Raw genomic sequence first — 22336 nt, 5'->3', positions numbered from 1 at the left:
CTTGGTCATCCCTTGTACTGTCTGCAGTCTCTGGTCATCCCCTGTACTGTCTGCAGTCTCTTGGTCATCCCCTGTACTGTCTCAGTCTCTGGTCATCCCCTGTACTGTGTCCGCAGTCTCTGGTCATCTCCTGTACTATGTCCGCAGTCTCTGGTCATCTCCTGTACTATGTCCGCAGTCTCTGATCATCTCCTGTACAATGTCCGCAGTCTCTGATCATCTCCTGTACTATGTCCGCAGTCTCTGGTCATCTCCTGTACTATGTCCGCAGTCTCTGGTCATGTCCTGTACTGTGTCTGCAGTCTCTGGTCATCCCCTGTACTGTGTCCGCAGTCTCTGGTCATCCCCTGTACTGTGTCCGCAGTCTCTGGTCATCTCCTGTACTATGTCCGCAGTCTCTGGTCATCTCCAGTACTACGTCCGCAGTCTCTGATCATCTGCTGTACTATGTCCGCAGTCTGGTCATCTCCTGTAGTAGGTCTGCAGTCTCTGGTCATCTCCTGTACTTTGTCCGCAGTCTTTGATCATCTCCTGTACTATGTTCGCAGTCTCTGGTCATCTCCTGTAGTAGGTCTGCAGTCTCTGGTCATCTCCTGTACTGTGTCTGCAGTCTCTGGTTATGTTCAGTACTATGTCTGCAGTCCATTGTTTCAGAATATTTTTTTTCTTGTTTTTCACCTCTAAAACCTAGGCGCGTCTTATGGTCCGGTGCGTCTTATGGAGCGAAAAATACGGTATTTTACTCACTAAAATGCAACTCTACTTATAACATTTGTATCATGTGTTTTTTCTGGATTTTTGGTTGATAATCTGTTTTTATCATTTAAAATACACCTATGATAAAAACTATAGACCCTTCATTTCTTTGTAAGTTGGCAAACTTACAAAATTTGCAGGGGATCAAATAATTATTTTCCCCACTGTGTGTATGTGTATATGTGTATATATATATATATATATATATATATATACATGCATACATACATACACTCACTGGCCACTTTATTAGGTACACCTGTTTAACTGCTTGGTGATAAAAATTGCTAATCAGCCAATCACACGGCAGCAACTCAGTTCATTTATGCACCTAGATGTGGTGAAGACGACTCACCGGCAACTCTATTAGGTACACCTTGCCAAGAAAATATCCCCCACACCATCACACCACCACCACCAGTGTGAACCGCTCATACAAGACAGGATGGATCCATGCTTTCATGTTGTTTGTGCCAAATGCTTACCCTACCATCTGAATGTCACAGCTGAAATGAGAGACTCATCAGACCAGGCAACATTTTTCTAATCTTCTATTGTCCAATTTTGGTGAGCCTGCATTTCCTGTTCTTACCTGACAGGAGTGGCACCCGGTGTGGTCTACTGCTGTAGCCCATCTGCTTCAAGGTTCGACGTATTGTGCATTCAGAGATGGTTTTCTCTATTCCTTGGTTGTAACGAGTGGCTATTTGAAGTACTCTTGCCTTTCTATCATCTGGAAACAATCTGCCGATTCTCTTCAGACCTCGGAGATCAGCAAGGTAAGTTTGTCTTCACAACTATCGCTCACTAGATATTTTCTCTGTAAACCCTAGAGATGGTTGTGCGTGAAAATCCCAGGAGATCAGCAGTTTTTGAAATACTTAGACCAGGCCATCTGGCACCAACAACTATGCCACGATCAAAGTCACTTAAATTCCCTTCCCCATTCTGATGCTCAGTTTGAACTTCTGCAAGTGGTCTGCACCATGTCTAGATGCATTGAGTTGCTGCCATGTCATTGGCTGATTAGCAATTTGAGTTACCAAGTAAATGAATAGGTGTACCTAATAAGGTAGCGGTGAGTGTGTGTATGTATATATATAATATATATATACACAGTATCTCACAGAAGTGAGTACACCCCTCACATTTTTGTAAATATTTCATTATATCTTTTCATGTGACAACACTGTAGAAATTACACTTTGCTACAATGTAAAGTAGTGAGTGTACAGCTTGTATAACAGTGTAAATTTGCTGTCCCCTCAAAATAACTCAACACACAGCCATTACTGTCTAAACTGCTGGCAACAAAAGTGAGTACACCCCTAAGTGGAAATGTCCGGATTGGGTCCAAGTAGCCATTTTCCCTCCCCGGTGTCATGTGACTCATTAGTGTTACAAGGTCTCAGGTGTGAATGGGGAGCAGGTGTGTTAAATTTGGTGTTATCGCTCTCACTCTCTCATACTGGTCACTGGAAGTTCAACATGGCACCTCATGACAAAGAACTCTGAAGATCTGAAAAAAAGAATTGTTGCTCTACATAAAGATGGCCTAGGCTATAAGAAGATTGCCAAGACCCTGAAACTGAGCTGCAGCACGGTGGCCAAGACCATACGGCAGTTTAACAGGACAGGTTCCACTCAGAACAGACCTTGCCATGGTCGACCAAAGAAGTTGAGTGCACATGCTCAGCATCATATCCAGAGGTTGTGTCAGGGCTCCCGGGTATGACCAGAGGTGTGTGACTGACGCAGGGAAACGCAGACTTCAGATATGTTATAAACAATATAATTTATTGACACTAACAATACAAACATAAACGCAGTGCAATACTAAAACATAACACAGTGCAAACGAACCAAACCAAACCACCCACAGATAACAGTACATACAATGCAAGCGTCGTCAGGCAGGCCGGGTCAATATCAATCGGGCAGGTAGGTACAAGGGGAGCAAGTGGAGAATGGTCGGGGTCACAAGCCAGGTTCAGCAGGTAGCGGGCAGCGTGGTACAGAGGGTCAGGCAGAGGGATGGTCAGGAACGAGCCGGGGTCAGAGCAGGAGAAGTCAGCAGAGGTCAGATCAGGCAGGGTCAGCAACAAGACAGGAACAGGATGCAGGGCCCAGGAAAAACACACACCAAGGCAGAGTCTGCAGGTCTGGCCATCCCTTAAATACACCAGTATAATCAGTTCCAGGTGTTTGACTGGCTGCAAGGTTGAGTCTCTGATTGCTGGGAGCACCCGCTGGCCAGCCCTGGTACTGCAGCTCATAAGGCAGGTGAGTCCCACCATTGCTGGCCAGTCCATTCCTGACAGGTTGTCTTTGGGAAATAGACGTATGAGTGCTGCAAGAGGTTGAAGGGGTGGTGGGTCAGCCTGTCAGTGCTCAGGCCATACGCTGCACACTGCATTAAATTGGTCTGCATGGCTGTCATCCCAGAAGGAAGCCTCTTCTAAAGATGATGCACAAGAAAGCCCGCAAACAGTTTTCTGAAGAGAAGCAGACTGTCACGTACCTGGATAGTGCTCCTGATTTGAAGAGGCAGGCCTCCTGTACAACTACGGCTCAAGGACCACTGATGGTGAGACAGCTGTCGCAGGGGCACAGTGGGGTATGAGTGCCTGTGATCAGTCCAGTAATAGCTGGTAAGCTGATGAGTTGTAGGCAGGGAGCAGGGTTCTGATGCAGCCATGCTGGATGGATGGATACCCGAGAGCAGCGTGCTGAGGATGCAGGGTCAGATGAGCTGGGTTCGGTATTGGTCAGGCAGATCAGGCTTAAAGCGGCAGGAGGAAGAGTAGTCGGGTCACAGGCCAGGTCAGCAACGGAGGATAAATCAGATAGGAGCGGAGACAGAAGGATAATCCAAGGCAAGCCGAGGTCAGGGCAGGTAGCGGTCAAGCGGAACAAGCTGGTTTGGTATCAGGAGACGATCACAGGAATCAGGGAACACAAGCAGGGATAAGATCATACGGCAATGGGACAACTACTGCAGCCAGTTTAAATAGCCCTTTTGGCGCCAGCATTAGTGACAGATGCATGGCTGTATCCGCGCCTATGTCCAAGTGCCTGCACATCTGTTTGGCTCGTAAGTACTCTGCGAATGCGCATATTTGTACGCCGCTGAACTTCACCTGCACTATGGGCAGGCCTTTCCTGACACAGACTAAAGACATGGATTACTGGAACCATGTCCTGTGATCTGATGAGACCAAGATAAACTGATTTGGTACAGATGGTGTCAAGTGTGTGTGGCGGCAACCAGGTGAAGAGTACAAAGACAAGTGTGTCTTGCCTACAGTCAAGCATGATGGTGGGAGTGTCATGGTCTGGGGCTGCATGAGTGCTGCCGGCACTGGGCAGCTACAGTTCATTGAGGGAACCATGAATGCCAACATGTGCTGTGACATACTGAAGCAGAGCATGATCCCCTACCTTCGGAGATTGGGCCACAGGGCAGTATTCCAACATGATAACGACCCCAAACACACCTCCAAGTTGACCACTGTCTTGCTGAGGGTAAAGGTGATGGACTGGCCAAACATGTCTCCAGACCTAAACCAAATGGAAGGTGGAGGAGTGCAAGATCTCTAACATCCACCAGCTCTGTGATGTCATCATGGAGGAGTGGAAGAGGACTCCAGAGGCAACCTGTGAAGCTCTGGTAAACTCCATGCCCAAGAGAGTTAAGGCAGTGCAGGAAAATAATGGTGGCCACACAAAATATTGACACTTTGGGCCCAATTTGAACATTTTCACTTAGGGGTGTACTCACTTTTGTTGCCAGCAGTTTAGACATTAATGGCTGTGTTCTGAGTTATTTTGAGGGGACAGCAAATTTACACTGTTATACAAGCTGTCCACTCACTACTTTACATTGTAGCAAAGTGTCATTTCTTCAGTGTTGTCACATGAAAACATATAATATTTACAAAAATGTGAGGGGTGTACACACTTTTGTAAGATACTGTGTGTATATATATTTATATATATATAAAATATAGCCCGATAATACAATAATCGTATATATGTGATTCTTATGCCCTAGTTCTGAAGAAATGGCAAACCACGACAAGCATTGATAGACAGACAGGGTGCCAATCCATATGATTTGTAAATGTATATTGTATACATTTTTTATATGTTTGTGTATAGTTGACCTCTGAGTTTTTATGATATTTGTAAAATAAATGTTTTATCACAAAGTAATTTGGCGTATATGGCCGGTCTCTGTTTTCCTGGTATCACATACAGAATCCTTTTTTATGTAGGTAACATTTCTTGGTTTGCTAATGGATGGTGTTCCCATCAAAAGTAATTTTATGGTTATTTTGGAAATTATAGATTTCACTCTTCCCCTATTTGCTTGATGTTTCTACTTGCTCCGAACTGACTTAGCAGAACCTGGTACATAGACATACTTAAAACTTATAGCAGATGATCCTTGACCTCTACCCAGCAGGCCAGACCTTCCATCTCAAGGGCCCTCTATCCCACCCCTTTGCAGTCCCTGGTTTTAATGGTATGGCTGTTGAAACCCAGGTGTTAAGGAATGGAGACATTTCCAACTCTGTGATTCCTACCTTTACAAAAACTCTGTAAGGTGACCTTACACTGGACCCCTCCCCATCCCCCCTGGATCTGCTGTTAGACACCAAGACACAGCATTACCAGTCCAAGAATTAATTTCCTATCCATACCTCTCAGCATGTACGGACAAAAGGCATTCATATGGACAGATACAGGGTCATAGGGCTCATCTGTGTGAAAGGACCTTCTTCTACTGAGATTGGTAGCCGCTGTGTAATTACCTGAGAATAAAGCACTAGGGTAGCATTTCAGAGAGTAGAAGCAGGCTTTGGTAAAGGAGAAGGCAAGAAGGCGCAGTAGTATTCAGCAATTTATTAAATTATCCAGTTAAAAACACTTACAGTATAGTAAAGTACATAGGGCTCATCAACAATTATTCACAGCTCCTGTCACTGTCTCTCCTCTCACTTTCTGACCAGCAGCTGCAGGGGGAGGTGGGAGCACAGGTCAATATGACTGCCGCTATTTCGAAACCACCGTGGAACACATGTCGTGCTCTTAGAACTCATGTACCGGAAGTGACGTCAGGAAAGGGGCAGTGACACATTTCGGAGCATGCGCAAACGGCTTCTTCTTCAAGACCAAGCTTCACATTGATGAGCAACCTTTAAATAGGAGAAAAGGGCTGGGAAGTGGCAGGATAGTCGGTAACTGTTGACAAGGAGGTGGACAGTGACAGTACATGCTTACAGTCCAAGCTAACTAGTAACAGTGGACTGACATATATCGTACTAAATATTTATATACCATTAAATAAGGTTACTAGTGTGATTAAAACAAAGACGACGGCTGGCATATATTACACAGAGTGGCACTACACCGGCATATACTGTAGGTTGTCAGTATGAGTCACAGCTGGATGGATGAGCCGGCTTGATGTAGCTCTGGGAAGGTCAACCACTAGAGCTGTTCCCAAAGTTAGAGAACCAAAAGCTGCTTGGATGAGGAATGCTGCCCCACGGTGGATTGCCCCTTTTGAAGGAAATCACCTCCAATGTGTGCCGCATAGGATGTCGGTATGTGTTTCAGAAGACATTGCTTTCTTCATCAGCATTGATGAAAGAAGCACTGCATCCTCCTGAAACATATACCAGCATCCTTTTTAGAGGTGATTCCTTCCAGATGTGGCTCATTCATCCAATCATGCCTCAGACTGACATCCTCTGTGAAAGGCTCTTACCAAGTCTACATTTGTGAGTGCAAATGATTTTATTTTATTCTTTATACAAAAAAACTTACTTACTACACCGTTAGGTTCTCTTCCCTGTTTTTTTTTATTTGACTATGCCCCTTTAAGCCCCTCCCATTGCTAGCTTAACTTGGCTACACCCACAATTTGGCATGGCACACAAAGCGCACCTCTTTATATTTTTTTGTCAATTTTTTTTGTGGGGGGCAGGGGTGAAAAAAATATTAGCCCTGGTGCCAAATGTGATAAGTACACCACTGAGAGCAATTCATTCAGTCCCACAGACTATTCTCACATTCCTACAAACAGGTCTTGAACAGAATCTAGCTTAAAGCCGTCTAAAAGGAAAAGTATTGGCCTTATCCATCCTTTTTTAAAGACCTCTGGCCCTCGCACTCCCTCCATGTCAATCTTGTGCCCTGCTCCTAAGCACCCAAAGGAATTCTCTCTACATTGCCTGAACATAGGGACATAGTCAGAGCCATGAGAATGTAACTGAAAGTTTCTGCCTCCATTAGACAAACAGATTCTCTGTTTGTCCTTCCCTCGGAACCTTGCAAGTGGTACCTGGCTCCAAAATCCACCATTGTCCATACAAGATCTTATGCTATTTGGCAGAAACCTCCTCCTATGCTGTTGTGTTCCCACTCCACCAGATTTATATGAGTATCTTGGGCCTTTAGACACAAAGCCTCAGTTGCCCAACTCTATAAGGCCACCACCTGGTCTTCTGTTAATAATTTCTCAAAGTTTGATTATGTGGGGATGTCCTTTCTTCTGCAGCAGCACTCTGAATGTGGTTCCTTTGACCCGTATTGTTTACTGGCACAATTCCATTTGCCCAGTTGTTGCCCACCCTTGTCTTCATTGCTTGTGGACGTTCCATGATGTATGAATAATTTTCCTGTGTCCTGTGCTATAAGAATAAGATAAGAGGGACTTTTACTTACCTTTAAATTTCATATCTTGGTCTACAGTACAGCACACAGGACACCCTCACTAAACCGTCCTTGTTACTCTGCACTGCTTGCTACAAAACTGCCTTACAGAGTGCAGTACGATTATTGGGAAGGTGTCCTCAAAAGCTTGCCAGTGTCCAATAACTTGGAGGTTTCACCCCTATAACCTATGGTGTATGAGTAAGTTACCTGGATCCTGTACTGTACTTCAAGATATGGTTTTTACAGGTAAGTCAAAATTCCTGTTTTCCTTTTAGTCCATTGAGGAACACAGGAAGTCTTAAGCCTTCGGTTTATACTGCCACCTACCAGAGAATTGGACACTGTCAAACAAACTGTCGTTTTCTAATACCTTTTTTCTCTTTAATCCATATTTATCTCTGTGTAGCAGCAGGAGTCTCTTTGCTTTCTTGCAACTACATGTCACAGTCTCAACTTCTGGTTTTACTGTGCCGGGACCTAATTAAATTGGACATTGCAGGGTGCATCTGGAAGCTGTCTTGGGCAATGGGCACCGCTTGGGCACTTTCCAAACTGATTCTGACTGAGTTAGCTGCAGAGCACTTTCCAGGTCCAGAGCTTTTACTATTCACCTTTCTCTTGCTCCGTCTCTAAAGACTCATTTCTGTGAGTGGGCCATTCAGACTGGGCACCAAACTATCCTTATCTATCTCTGCTACCTCTTTTAATTCCTTTCTTATTAAACCTCTTTATCTGTTTGTTGATGAACCTCTTAAGTGTTGCAGTTTCTCCTACGTCTAAAAATGTTGTCCCCATGGGATATTGTTTATCTAGTTTTTGTGATGACAGTTAGAGGTGGGGATGTATGCATGTCAATTTCTTAAAAAAATGTTTTTGTTAACTTTTAAACAATTGTTTTAATTTAGCAATTAAAAATATAGAACAAAGTAAATTAAAAAAAAAACAGTTCTTTAATGATTTATTCACAATGGTCTGCCTTGGTGCATTGTGTTAACACATTCACAATATTGCATATTGCATTAAGGCAGCCCAATTATTTTAATAGGCTGGCAATGTACCAAGATGGCACAAAAAATTAGCCATGCACCATTTTTTCTGATGCAACACACCACAATTCACAGTAGTGTGTTACATTCATTGTGGTGCACTGCGACGTATGTGCATCCAAAGTACATTGGATTACTGCATTGGTTTTAAAAGAATGGCACCTTCACCCAGTAATGCACATAATATGCATTAACCTGTATTGCTGTAATGGGTGCATTAAAGTTCCACACTATGGAAGTGTGAATGGGCCCTGAGTATTTATGACAACAAGAAAAGGAGGGGGAAAAGGAGCATAAAGTAGGGAGTCCACCCTAAGAACTTTGTCAAAGTTTTTATGGCATATTTCCTACACTCAAGGTCCAGAAGAGGTGAGGGCATCCAATCTTGGGAAGACTTGCTTTTCCCTCTTTCTACTGTGCAGCTATAAAAATACACTTGAGTAATGAATACTTAAAGTGAATTTGTACTTTGCAAAGTTATAAAGTTATATATTACTTTTATTAGACAGGAAATGCCTCTAAGGTGACCTTCTGGGTTTGGGTTCACTAACTTTACAGTTAAGCTCCACCACCTGCCATCTCCCTGTCCAGGACATCTGGTTGGCTCCTTGTCATTAAAGCTTAATTCCAGGCTCCTTTTCCTTCTATTCCCTCTATGTAATCATTGCATAGAAGGTGGTGTTCTTCTCCCGGTGACCACATCACAGCTTGTGTGACAAAACAAGAGACAGATATGAAAAAAAAATTATATTCTCTAAACAAAAGCGAAAATATGAATATTAATTAGGTTAATTTTAGCAAGTTCTAATGCTAGAGATGGATGTTTGGTAGATTATTATGAATATGTTTTATCCTTTTTCTGTTAGCACCAGTATGATAAACTGATTGAAGAGAAGGATGCAGAATTGTGTCAACTCAGCGCAAAAGAACAGGAAACTCTTTGTTCAAGAGCTTTACTGGTAAAGAGATAAATATATTAATATTTCGAATAACGGGTTAAACTAGTGATGATCAATATTCAGGGACAAAAGATATTTGAAAAAAAAACAATAACCAGGATCAAGTATGTTAAATATTTTTCTTCAGCATTGTTCATCCCTTTTTCGGTGTGGGATACTTTGTGGGAGATTACTGGTTAATGGGGTCTGTTGAAGTATATTTCTGTAGACCTACAGACCACGCACAACTAGTTTTGGAACCTACTTTTTATCACAGTCCATCTATAATGTGGAATTTGTACCAACAATTATGGTCAAAACCATTTACCACTGCTCTATTACAATAGACTGAGGTAGACTGTTGCAAAGAGACTACAAGTGTAAAAACTTTACAAGAAACTGTAAGTGGGCACTGGTCAAGTTTAAAGAGAATGCAGATGATTTTCAGATACCATTCACAGTTGATTGTGAAAAACATTTAAGCCAGAGAAAGTCATGCAACTAGCATTGTGAGGCAGTTGATGATTTGCAAATTTTTTAGATTTTCCTTGATAAATGTATGAACATTTATCTTATCTACAGAGAATAATGCATGCATCACTTTGTCTAGAATCCGAAGTTATGTGATCTACATGGAAACATTTGGGTGGATCAAAAACTAACAAACCCTGTTTAGGTCCAAAAGAGAGTGGCAATAGTCACAACACAACTATATCTTAACTAAATTGACGTTTTTATTTAATCATCACTGTTTTGCTTCTCTGTAGTAATCCATGCTGTAAATGGTGCTGCTGGTGTGTTCAATGGTCATAGCAATGGAAGTATTATGGTTTTATTTACCAAAAATTTCAAGTTCATATATTCCTGACTGTAGGCTACAAAAATCAAACCTTTCTGTCTTAAAGTTTGTCTGGATAGAGTGGTGAAGTGTCAGTTCCCATGCCAGGATTTTATAGTGTGTATTCCCACTTAGGAGCCTCACCCTCTCTATTTGTCCTGGTGCCACTGTCACTGGGACTGGAAGTGAGAGAAAATCCAAAGTTTTAAGGTGCCACCATAAAAGCAATAGAGGCGAAATCTTCAAAAGGGGTCACATGTTCCCATGACAACTGTATAAGAGGGAATTTCTCTCACAAATTCCTATTATGTCTAAAGGACAGGAAATCAAGGGAATATCTGCAATTAAACATAGAAGGCAAAAAATGAACCTGTCAGGATTTTTATCATTCCCTACTCTATCCAGATTTGTAAAAACACATTTTTGTAGAAAACTGAAGAGTATTGTAACTACACTGCTCAAGAAAAATTAAATGAACACTTTGAAAACACATCAGATCTCAATGGGGAAAAATATCATTCTGGATATCTATACTGATATGGACTGGGTAATGTGTTAGGAACGTAAGGATTCCCCATCGTTTGATGGAAATGAAAATTATCAACCTATAGAGGACTGAATTCAAAGACATGCCGAAAATCAAAGTGAAAAAAATATGCAGCAGGCTGGTCCATTTTGCTGAAATTTGATTGCATCAACTCAAAATGGTACTCAGTAGTTTGTATGGCCCCCACGTGCTTGTATGCATGCCTGACAACATCCTGAGGTATTTCCTCCCAGATCTGGACCAGGGCATCTCTGAGCTCCTGGACAGTCTGAGGTGCAACCTCGCGGTGTCAGATGGACTGAAACATGATATCCCAGAGGTGTTCTATTGGATTAAGGTCAGGCAAGCATGGGATCTGTTTAGTGGTTTCAATTCCTTCATCCTCCAGGAACTGCCTGCATACTCTCACCACATGAGGCCTGGCATTGTCGTGCACCAGGAGGAACCCAGGACCCACTGCACCAGCTTAGGGTCTGACAGTGGGTCCAAGGATTTCATTCCGATACCTAATGGCAGTCAGGGTGCCATCGTGTAGCCTGTAGAGGTCTGTGCGTCCCTTCATGGATATGCCTCCCCAGACCATCACTGACCCACCACCAAAATGGTCATGCTGAACGATGTTACAGGCAGCATAACGTTCTACTCAGCTTCTCCAGACCCTTTGATGTCTGTTCCATGTGCTCAGGGTGATCCTGCTCTCATCTGTGAAAAGCACAGGGCACCAGTGGCGGACCTACAAATTCTGGTGTTCAATGGCAGATGCCAATCGAACTCTATGGTGATGGGCAGTGAGCACAGGGCCCACTAGAGGATGTCAGGCCCTCACACCACCCTCATGAAGTCTGTTTCTGATTGTTTGGTCTGAGACATTTACACCAGTGGCCTGCTGGAGGTCATTTTGTAGGGCTCTGGCAGTGCTCATCCTATTCCTCCTTGCACAAAGGAGCAAATACCGATCCTGCAGATGGGTTAAGGACCTTCTACGGCCCTGTCCAGCTTTCCTAGAGTAACTGCCTGTCTCCTGGAATCTCCTCCATGCTCTTGAGACTGTGTTGGGAGACACAGCAAACCTGGCAATGGCACATATTGATGTGCCATCCTGTAGGAGTTGGACTGCCTGCGCAACCTCTGTAGGGTCCAGGTATCGCCTCATGCTACCAGTAGTGACACTGACCCTAGCCAAATGCAAAACTAGTGAAAAACAATCAGAAAAGATGAGTAGGGAAAAAAATGTAAGTGGCCTCCACCTGTAAACCCATTCCTGTTTTGGGGAGTCGTCTCATTGTTGCCCATCTAGTGCACCTGTTGTTAATTTCATTAACACAAAAGCAGCTGAAACTGATTAACAACCCCCTCTGCTACTTAACTGACCAATATCCAAGAAGTTTAATTGACTTGATGCTATACTTTGATTAAAAAGTGATCCTTTATTTTTTTTTGAGCAATGTATATTCTAGGCAACCATCTTTACTATGTATATTGATCAATTTTTTTCACACATCTGTACATAGGCGTACATTTATTAACCTACAATATGGCCCCCATTACATATCACAGCTCTTCACCACGCATAATGCACTTTGCACTTCTCTTTTCTGAGAAGAGAAGTGAATGAAATTCGTGGTGAATGGTCACAATGTGTAATAGAAGTGAGATTTGAACCCATGATCTTGTGAGATCACAGGCTCAAATACTCCTCAATGAAAAATACAGTCCAAAAGTTGCATATATAGTATCTCCTGGTCTGCATTTTACAGGGGCTGCCAAGCAATGATTTTGGCTGTGAACCTGCTGATGACTGTGGCCCTCCCTATTAGACCTGTCATTCAGCCACTGTTATAAGTACAGGGGCAGTGTACAGTATTATCACAGTCAGTGTCAATTAGAGTCAGTTAGTGTCCCTCCCAGCCAGTGTCAGCTAGCGCCAGTCCCTGATTTCCCACCACACAATCACAGATGACCGCCATTACTAGTGTAATGTATGTATCAGTATCGTGGTCACAAACTATACTAGTGTCACGAACAGTATAATGTCCCCAAAAATACCATGCTAACAGGGTCAGCCCCGATCACTGCCAACATTTGTGTTTAGGCTCCTCCCAAAAAAGTGCAGCGTCAATATAATGTTTCTGATTACTGCCAACCTGAGATACATTTTCTGCAAAAGTGTTAGCAAGATCAGGCCGGATCTCTGCTAGCACTAGTTGTTCATTTTATTTCTAGCGCAAAAGCAGTTCCTGATTGCTAGCCAGGAGCACTTTTTCCCATAGTCGCCAGTAGGTACATATAAAGTTAGCACCCAAAATGTTTAAAAAAAGGTACACTAGTGAGCAATGGGGACGCCTCACTGTCAGGATCGGGCTCAGACTATGAACCTGTAGAAAGCAGTGGTGCCACAGCTGACAGCTAGCTCAGACAAATCAGGCATACCCGACCCCATGTTGCTGAAGTGCTAGAAGCACATGATTATGCTCAGATACAGCAGGGCACAAGTACTAGTACTGCACTACTTTTTGGTGATCTGACAAGCACCAACAGCGTAGTACATACTGGCCTTTTAGACACCAGTACTGCAGTATTTCATGGTGAAGTGGCTAGCACTAGCAGTGCAATTCAAGCTAGTGAGTTAGCACTAGTAGAATTTGAGCACAGGCCCACTGAGCCCATAATAGCCTTCCAGAAGTGCTTGCAAACTCTAGTTGGCTGCCCCAAGATTCAGCAGCACCCATTGGTCCCCTATTCACAGCCCAGCCCAGGGTTCAGGTGGAAACAGCCAATGTAAAGCAGAGCTCCACCCAAAAGCAGAAGTTCCACTTTAAGGCTTTTTCTCTGGCTCCCCGTTAAGGATTGGCACCTTTGCGGAGCAGGGGGGGAGAGAAGGTACCCACATTTGACAGGTACCTGCTCCCACTTCGACTGTAATCACCTAGGCGATCGGAAGCGGAAGTTGCCCCCTCCCTTCCTGTAGTCTTCTGGGACATGTGACGGGTCCCAGAAGACTACGGGACCATTCACAAAGCGCAGCACTACTCACGCATGTGCAGTGGGCACCCAGCTGTGAAGCCACAAGCTGTCACAGTTGGGTGCCCACACTGAAGATGCCGGAGTTGAGGAATCAAGGGACAGGTGATTGACCATTTTTTAAGTCAGCATCTATGGTTTTTGAAGCTGCTGACTTTTTTTTTATTCAGGCTGGCCCTCTGCTTTAACAACACCCCTTGACTTTTTTGAGCTGTGTTTCATCGAATACCTCTATATCTTGTTTTTGGACCACAGTAAAGTTTATGCCCTGCAGTACATTTCCACCAAGCCAAACTCATACCTTGCCAGGCTGTTCGAGTGGAAACCTATCACGGTTTCTGAATTTAAAACTTTTTTGATCCCAACCCTAAACTAGGGCATTACAAAAAATAATGAATTGCTGTCATATTGGTCCACAGACCCGATTCAACATTTGCCCATGTTCTTTGCTGCAGTGGCCAGGAAAAGATAAGAGATAATAATGCGTTTTATTCATTTCAGTGGCAATAACCTCTGTTGTCCCCAGGGTGACCCTGACTATGATCGGCTCCACAAAATTTGGTCCATCATAAATTACCTGTTCCAGAAATTTGCAGATGTGTATTTGCCCCAACAAAACATCTGCATAGACATGTATAAGCTCTGTGAGAGGGCCACAGGCTGTACATGAAATAAAACATTTTAAAAATAAAAGGACAAACGTGATGTATTCCTCCTCTCTTCCATTCACCCAGACACAACTGTCCAAATTCACACAGCATCTTGTGTCATTGAAAAGCCTCTCTACATCCACAACTATAATCTAAATATGGGAGTCGTAAACTTCAACGACCACATGACAAAGCCGTATTTAGCCTTCTGCAGAGTTAGACAATGGTACATATATTTATTTCAATCGGCTTTATGCGATTTGTAATTTACAAAGCTAGTGGAAAAACTGGATCCTTCCTAAAATTTCAGGAAACAATCATCTCAGCCGTTTTGTATCCAGAAGGCCCTGTGGCCCAAAGCCCAGAGCCAGATAATCAGCTGCATGAGAGGCATTTTCCAGATGTCTTCCAACCTACTCCTACATAAAGGTCACCCCAAAAAAGATGTGTCTGTTGTTAATGCGGAATAAAGCGTGACACCCTTTTTTTTTCTGTCCCTTTTGTCTTGACCAACCTGGCCTCTGCATCAAGGACTGCTTCTGCCGCTACCACACCATAGTGAACTATTAGTCTAGGGTACAGTACAGTATAGGGGGTCCACACAGTTCTGCACAAAAAAGGGTCTCTGAAGATGTTATGTAGTCAGAAAACTGTTTATGTTGAGAATTTTAAAATCAAAGGCTGGAAAGGTTATTGTTCTGAAAAGTTAAGTTACAGAAAAAGAAAAGCTGTTTTAATGAGTTAATGTTATATTGCTACTATGTGTTATTGTAATCTGCTGCTGTTTGCTTTGCAGGAATGCCAGTCAGCTGCAGCACTGATCTGTGTATTCTGACAGCAGCAGGGTGTTGCTCTCAGAATACATACTGTACGTAAGTGCCTGCAGCGATGCAGGGGGAGATTTCTCCATTCGCCATTAAAAAAAAGAATGTGTATGTCCAGTATTAGGAGCATGAGGTGGTCAGGTGGCTTCTATGCTCAGCATATACTTTTTTCACTTTTTTTCCTGCAGAGATTTCTTCAACCACATCAATCAGTGTACCTGGAAGAATCTGTTAGGTTCTTTTTTTTGTTCAGCCTGCAGGCTGAACGAAAAAAAGAGCATCACATGTATGCCCAACATTAGAAGTGTGCGGTGGATGTGTGGCTGACACTTCTAATGTTGGGCATGCACAGATTAAGCTGTGTCTTGTGAGGTGCTATGAGTACAAACAATAAAAACACAAAGAGCATCAAAGCAGCTTCCACCTTATCACACTCTCATATGTATGTGCTTGTGAAACAAAATACCAAGTGGTATAGCGCTTTTTACTTACACTTTCATACATATATTCAAAACATTATCTTAATACCACACATCGCGATCAGTGCTTAACCACTAGGGGACCGTCCGCATTACATATACTGCTACAAGGTGGCCCCTGTGCGCAGGATCACGTATATAAACGTGATCCTGCATTCCGGGGTAGGAGGCGCGTGACTGCCCTACCTGAGGCACCGATCACCTGTGTCAATCAACGGGTCTCGGCCGGTGATTACCCGCCAGAAGCCGGCGATTGCCGGAAAACACAGACGGGGAGGAAGGCTGTATTGTTTAAAATGGAGATCTCCTCCCTTTCAGCTTTCAGCACACTGTTTCGGGATCACTGAGCTCAGCTCCCGGAGCAGTGTGTAACAGAGAGGTACACACCCCCGCCCCCTAATAAAACACTTCCCTCACACAGTTAACCCTTTGATTGTCTCTAAAGGTTAACCCCTTCCTCCCCAGTGCCATTATTACAGTGTCGTGTTATTTGTTTTGCACTGATCACTGTATTGGTGTCACTGGGGATGTCGGTGACCCCAAATCATTTCCCCCCCAGTGTCATAATGTCCGCCGCAGTCCCGCCATAAGTTGCTGATCGCCGCCATAAGTCGCTGATCGCCGCCATAAGTCGCTGATTTCCGCCATAAGTCGCTGATCGCCACTATTTGTGTTAAAAAAAAAAATCCAATGTCTATACCGCCATTTGTAAACTCTATAACTTTCACGTAAACTACCGTATTTTTCGCTCCATAAGACGCACCTGACCATAAGACGCACCTAGGTTTTAGAGGCAGAAAACAGGAAAAAAAAATTCTGAACTAATGGACTGCAGACACAGTACAGGAGATGACCAGAGACTGCGGACATAGTACAGGAGATGACCAGAGACTGCGGACACAGTTCAGGGGATGACCAGAGACTGCGGCCACAGTACAGGAGATGACCAGAGACTGCGAACACAGTACAGGAGATGACCAGAGACTGCGGACACAGTGCAGGAGATGACCAGAGACTGCGGACACAGTGCAGGGGATGACCAGAGACTGCGGACACAGTACAGGGATGACCAGAGACTGCGGACACAGTACAGGGATGACCAGAGACTGCGGACAGCACAGGGATGACCAGAGACTGCGGACAGCACAGGGATCACCAGAGACTGTGGATAGTACAGGAGATGACTGCTGACCTTTGGGGAGGTGGGGAGCGGGTACCTGAATTTGACAGATACCCGCTCCCACTTCCGCGGAGTTGTTCTTTCATCTTACCTGTTCCTCGATCCAGCCGCGCGCTGTCTTCCCGGCTTCTGTAATGGCGCTCGGCATGACAGCCGGGTGCCCAGTGCGCATGAGCGAGAAGCACTTGCGCTTTGTGATTGGTCCGGCGGCTTCTGGGATCTGTCATGTGTCCCAGGTGCCGCCTTACCATTCACAAAAAGCACCGCTTCCTGCGCATGCGCACTTGGCACCCGGCTGTCATGCCCACACTACAGAAGCCGGGAAGACCGCGCCGCTAGATAGAGGAACGGGTAAGATGAAAGAACAACTCCACGGAAGTGGGAGCGGGTATCTGTCAAATTCAGGTACCCGCTCCCCCCCCCCTCCCCAAAGGTCAGCAGTCATCTCTATAAGGTCCCGCTGTAGAGCTGAGCGGCCGGCCCGGTATTCTGACACGGCGGCAGTGGAAATACCGGACCGGCCACTCCATATTCGCTCCATAAGACGCACTGACATTTCCCCCCCTTTTTTGGGGGGAAAAAAGTGCTTCTTATGGTGCGAAAAATACGGTAATTAATTTACACATATTGGGATTTTTTTTTTTAGCACAGACATGTTGCAGAATACATTTTGGCCTAAATTTATGACGAAATTTGATTTTTACATTTTTTTTACTAGACATTTCTTATAGCAAGTCCAAAATGTTTTTTTTCTCAAAATTGTCGGCCTCTTTTTTATAGCGCAAAAAATAAAAACCGCACAGGCGATCAAATACCACCAAAAGAAAGCCCAATTCTTGGGGAAAAAAGGATGTAAATTTCATATTGGTGCAGCGTTGCATGACCATGCAATTGTCAGTTAAATAACGTAGCACCATAACACAAACCGCTTATGTAACCGCTTCCTGACCGCCCTACAGCAGAAATACTGCTACAGGGTAGCACAGTTCCGCAAAATCACATATATATACGTGATTCACGCTTCTGTGGTTTTCACGCCCTTCCCAGATGGTGTCAGATTGCCCTTCAGTACACCAGTAATCACATTTAACCCCTTGATTTCCAGGAAGACGCTCATACACAATAAACCTCCATTGGTAGTATAGTGTCTGAACGGATCAATGTCTTTGATCAGATCAGCACTATACCAGCGTTCACATTAGTATAGCGTCCCCAAAATTGCAGCGTTATCGGGATCAGCTCCGGCACCTTCCAGCACCTGCATTTAGCCCCTACGCTTACCCCCCCCTCTTCTCCCCCAGCAGGTGCTGTGTCAGTAGGTCACTGCCACTTGATACATTGCACACAAAACCGCAGTGTTGGGAGAATCAGGCCTGATCTCTGTTAGCACTTGCCGGTAAATTTTGATGACTCTCATATGCAGCAGAGTGCCAGTACTAGTGCCGCGCTACCTTTTGGTGAGCTGGCGAGCACCAGTGGTCTAATACATCCTGGTCTTTCTCATACCTCTTAGATTGTAAGATCCCAGGAGCAGGCCCTCCTAACCCTCTTGTATTGAACTATATTGTCTCCCATTATTTTGTAAAGTGCTGAGCAAATGGTTGGCGCTATATAAATCCTGTATAATAATAATAATACCAGCACTGCAGTATCACTTGGTGACGTGCCAAGTCCCATAAGTGCAGTACAAGCTGGTGCGGTGGCAGGCACAAGTATTGTCTGGAACTGGCACATGTGGCAAAGTGTGACCTAATGTGTGCCCACCATTAGAAGTGGGTGGATGCAGGGCGGTATATTTTAATGGTGGGCATACCACACATTTTTTTTTGTCAGATATTTCTTCTCTTTTTTTCATTCAGTCCACAGGCTGCATACAAAAAAAATAGAACATAGCATATACCCAACAAGGACCAGCGACGTACTGGTACATCACTGGACTTTGAATGGTTATACCGGGATGATGCCTACAGCTGCAGGTATCATTGTGGTATAATTGTTTTCAGCTGGTGATCGGCTTTCATGTAAAAGCAATCCTAGTGGCAAATTAGCTGCAGGATTGCTTTTACAAGCAGCGGGAGACAATGACCCCTCCCCCACTGCCTTCCACGGCCTTCTAGGGCAGTCCTGTGCCATTGGGGGAACCTGAGAATGCAGCCGGTGTTTCTGCCAGCTGACCATAGAGCTGATTGGAGACCAGATTGGTGCCAATCATCTCTATGGCCTATGAAATCAGAAGCTTCGAGCATTTCATCACTTCAGTTTCACAGGATATAAACATTCGCCATTTGTAAATTAGGAAAGCATCTGATCACACCGATCTTAGTTTGATTAGATAATGTAAGGGCAGAGGAGATTTCTAGGATCTGATAGAACCCAGATTTCTCAAAAAAGAATATATGACAGTGTAATAATAATTAAAAAAATCAAAATAACTTAAAAAAAAAGTACCCTGGCCCCCCTCGTACACGCACACCTGCGTTTGTGAGCGTTGATCCTGTGCCAGTATGGAAACAGCAGTTGCACCATGCATGTGAGGTATCGCCACGAACATCAGATCAAGGTAAGTAATTCTAAGACTAGACCTCCTCTGTAAATCTAAAATGGTAGCTTGTAAAGGCTTTTTAAACGTTGCCTATAGATATTAAAAATGTATGCAGTTTGTCGCCATTGCACGGGGCGTGCACAGATTTAAAGCATGTAATGTTTGGTATCTATTTACTCGGCATAACATGATCGTTTATATTTTACCAAATAATTGGCCAATATATTGTGTTTTTGTGCATTAAAAGTAAAAAAAGTGTTTTTTGTTTTTTTTTAAATTGTGTTTGAAAAATTGCTGCACGAGTACTATGTGACATAAAAAATTTCAGCATTCACCATTTTATTCACTAGAGCAGGGGTCTGCAACTTTTAAGACATAAAGAGCCACTTGGACCTGTTTCCGAAGGGAAAAAAAAGACTGGGAGCCGCAAAACCATTGCAACATTTAAAACAAATCCGACACTGCATATATTGTTTCTTACCTTAATGCTATATACAGGATCGTGCAGTTAGCTTCATCCCCCATATAGTAATTCATCCCCCATAGTAATTCATCCCCTCTATAGTAATTCATCCCCCTATAGTAATTCATCTCCCTATAGTAATTCATCCCCCATAGTAATTCATCCCCCATATAGTAATTCATCCCCCATATAGTAATTCATCCTCCATAGTAATTCATCCCCCATATAGTAATTCATCCTCCATAGTAATTCATCCCCCATAGTAATTAATCCTCCATATAATAATTCATCCCCCATAGTAATTCATCCCCCCTATAGTAATTAATTCCCCATATTGTCTCAATTCACTTACCTTTGCTCCGCGCGTTCCTCTCGCTGTGTTCCCGCGCTGTGTTCCGGTCTTCAGGGCGGACTGTGAGAGGAGTTCGTCACGCTGCCCCGCCTACATCCTGGCTGCCCCGCCTACATCCTGACAGCTAATGTTCCACGCTCCGCGGGCCGGATTAAAAGAGTCCTGACTTTTGAGGCGGCCGCCCGAGAGGAGGGAGGGGAGCGGGCGCCCGGCACACAGAAGAGCCGCATGTGGCTTGCGATCCGCGGCTTGCCGACCACTGAAACCCTATTGCCTGTCACCTGGTGGGCAGTGTGCTCCGGAGCCGCAGCAAAGATGAAAAAGAGCCGCGGGTTGCCGTCACCCGCACTAGGGTATCTGCTTTAACAAAATATATAATGTTTGGGGGTTTAAATTAATTTCCTAGCAAAAAATACTGATTTGTTTATGTGAACACAAAGTGTCAGAAAAGGCTTGGTCTTCAGGTGGTTCATCGGGTCACATGACATGGTACAGGACCAATGAAATCGGTCCTATACCATGTGATCAGCTGTGTCCAATAAGGACACAGTCTAAGTCTAAACAAAAGCCGCATGGTGCGGCTTCCGCCTCCTTCTCCTCACACAGAGTTCTGTCTGTGAGAGGAGAAGGAGCAAATAAAATGATGTAGTAGAGAACAAACTGCCCTCCACCTCAGTCACACCTTATCATCCCACAAGTGGCCCTGATTGCCCCACAAGTGGCCCTGATTGCTGCACAAGTGGCCCAGCAGTGTCCCTGATTGTCACAGTGTCTCTGATCACCACATAGTGGCCCAGCAGTGTCCCAGATCTCTGCAGTGGCCCAGCAGTGTCCCTGATCGCCACACAAGTGGCCCAGGAGTGTCCCTGATTGCCGTACAAGTGGCCCAGCAGTGTCCCTGTTTGCTGCAGTGGCCCAGCAGTGTTCCTGATTGCCACACAAGTGGCCCAGCAGTGTCCCTGATCGCCGCAGTGGCCAATCAGTGTCCCTGATCACCATACAAGTGGTCTAGCAATGTCCCTGATCGCCGCAATGTCCCTAATCGCCACCCAAGTGGTCCAGCAGTGTCCCTGATCGCCGCACAAGTGGTCCAGCAGTGTCCCTGATTGCCGCAGTGGCCCAGCAGTGGCCCTGATCGCCACACAAGTGGCACCGCAGTGTCCCTGATTGCCAAAGTGGCCCAGCAGTGTCTCTGATTGCCACACAAGTGGCCCAGCAGTGTCCCTGATTGCCACAGTGGCCAAGCAGTGTCCCTGATCACCACACAAGTGGCCCAGCAGTGTCCCTGATTGCCGCAGTGTCCCTGATCGCCGCCCAAGTGGCCCAGCAGTGTCCCTGATTGCCGCACAAGTGGTCCAGCAGTGTCCCTGATTGCCGCAGTGGCCCAGCAGTGTCCCTGATCGCCACACAAGTGGCCCAACAGTGTCCCTGATCGCCGCAGTGGCCAAGCAGTGTCCCAGATCGCCACACAAGTGGCCCAGCAGTGTCCCTGATCGCCGCACAAGTGGTCCAGCAGTCTCCCTGATTGCCGCAGTGGCCCAGCAGTGTCCCAGATCGCCACACAAGTGGCCCAGCAGTGTCCCTGATCACCGCAGTGTCCCTGATTGCCGCAGTGGCCCAGCAATGTCCCTAATCGCCACACATGTGGCCCAGAAGTGTCCCTGATCACCGCAGTGGCCCAGCAGTGTTCCCGATTGCCGCCCAAGTGGCCCAGCAGTGTCCCTGATCGCCACACAAGTGGCCCAACAGTGTCCCTGATCGCCGCAGTGGCCAAGCAGTGTCCCAGATCACCACACAAGTGGCTCAGCAGTGTCCCTGATCGCTGCACAAGTGATCCAGCAGTGTCCCTGATCACCGCAGTGTCCCTAATCGCCACAGAAGTGGCCCTGATCACCGCAGTGGCCCAGCAGTGTTCCCGATTGCCACACAAGTGGCCCAGCAGTGTCCCTGATCGCCACACAAGTGGCCCAGCAG

The 22336-nt window shown here is 45.0% G+C and overlaps 1 protein-coding gene across 1 annotated transcript in view; it reads left to right on the top strand.

Annotated features, from left to right (window-relative positions):
* LOC149456123 (synaptonemal complex protein 1-like) overlaps nucleotides 1-22336 on the top strand; it is a 68602-nt gene that overhangs the window by 12252 nt on the left and 34014 nt on the right. The window contains exon 4 of the mRNA XM_089685401.1: nucleotides 9395-9487. Within this exon, the coding sequence (XP_089541527.1) occupies nucleotides 9395-9487 (93 nt within the window). The remainder of the gene's footprint in view (nucleotides 1-9394; nucleotides 9488-22336) is intronic.

This window comes from Staurois parvus, unplaced genomic scaffold, assembly GCF_062004578.1.
Source record: "Staurois parvus isolate SC_StPar_1 unplaced genomic scaffold, SC_StPar_1.0 ptg000375l, whole genome shotgun sequence".
NCBI lineage: Eukaryota > Metazoa > Chordata > Amphibia > Anura > Ranidae > Staurois > Staurois parvus.
Note: the sequence above shows the minus strand (reverse complement) of the source record. Positions and strands in the feature narration are given on the sequence as shown.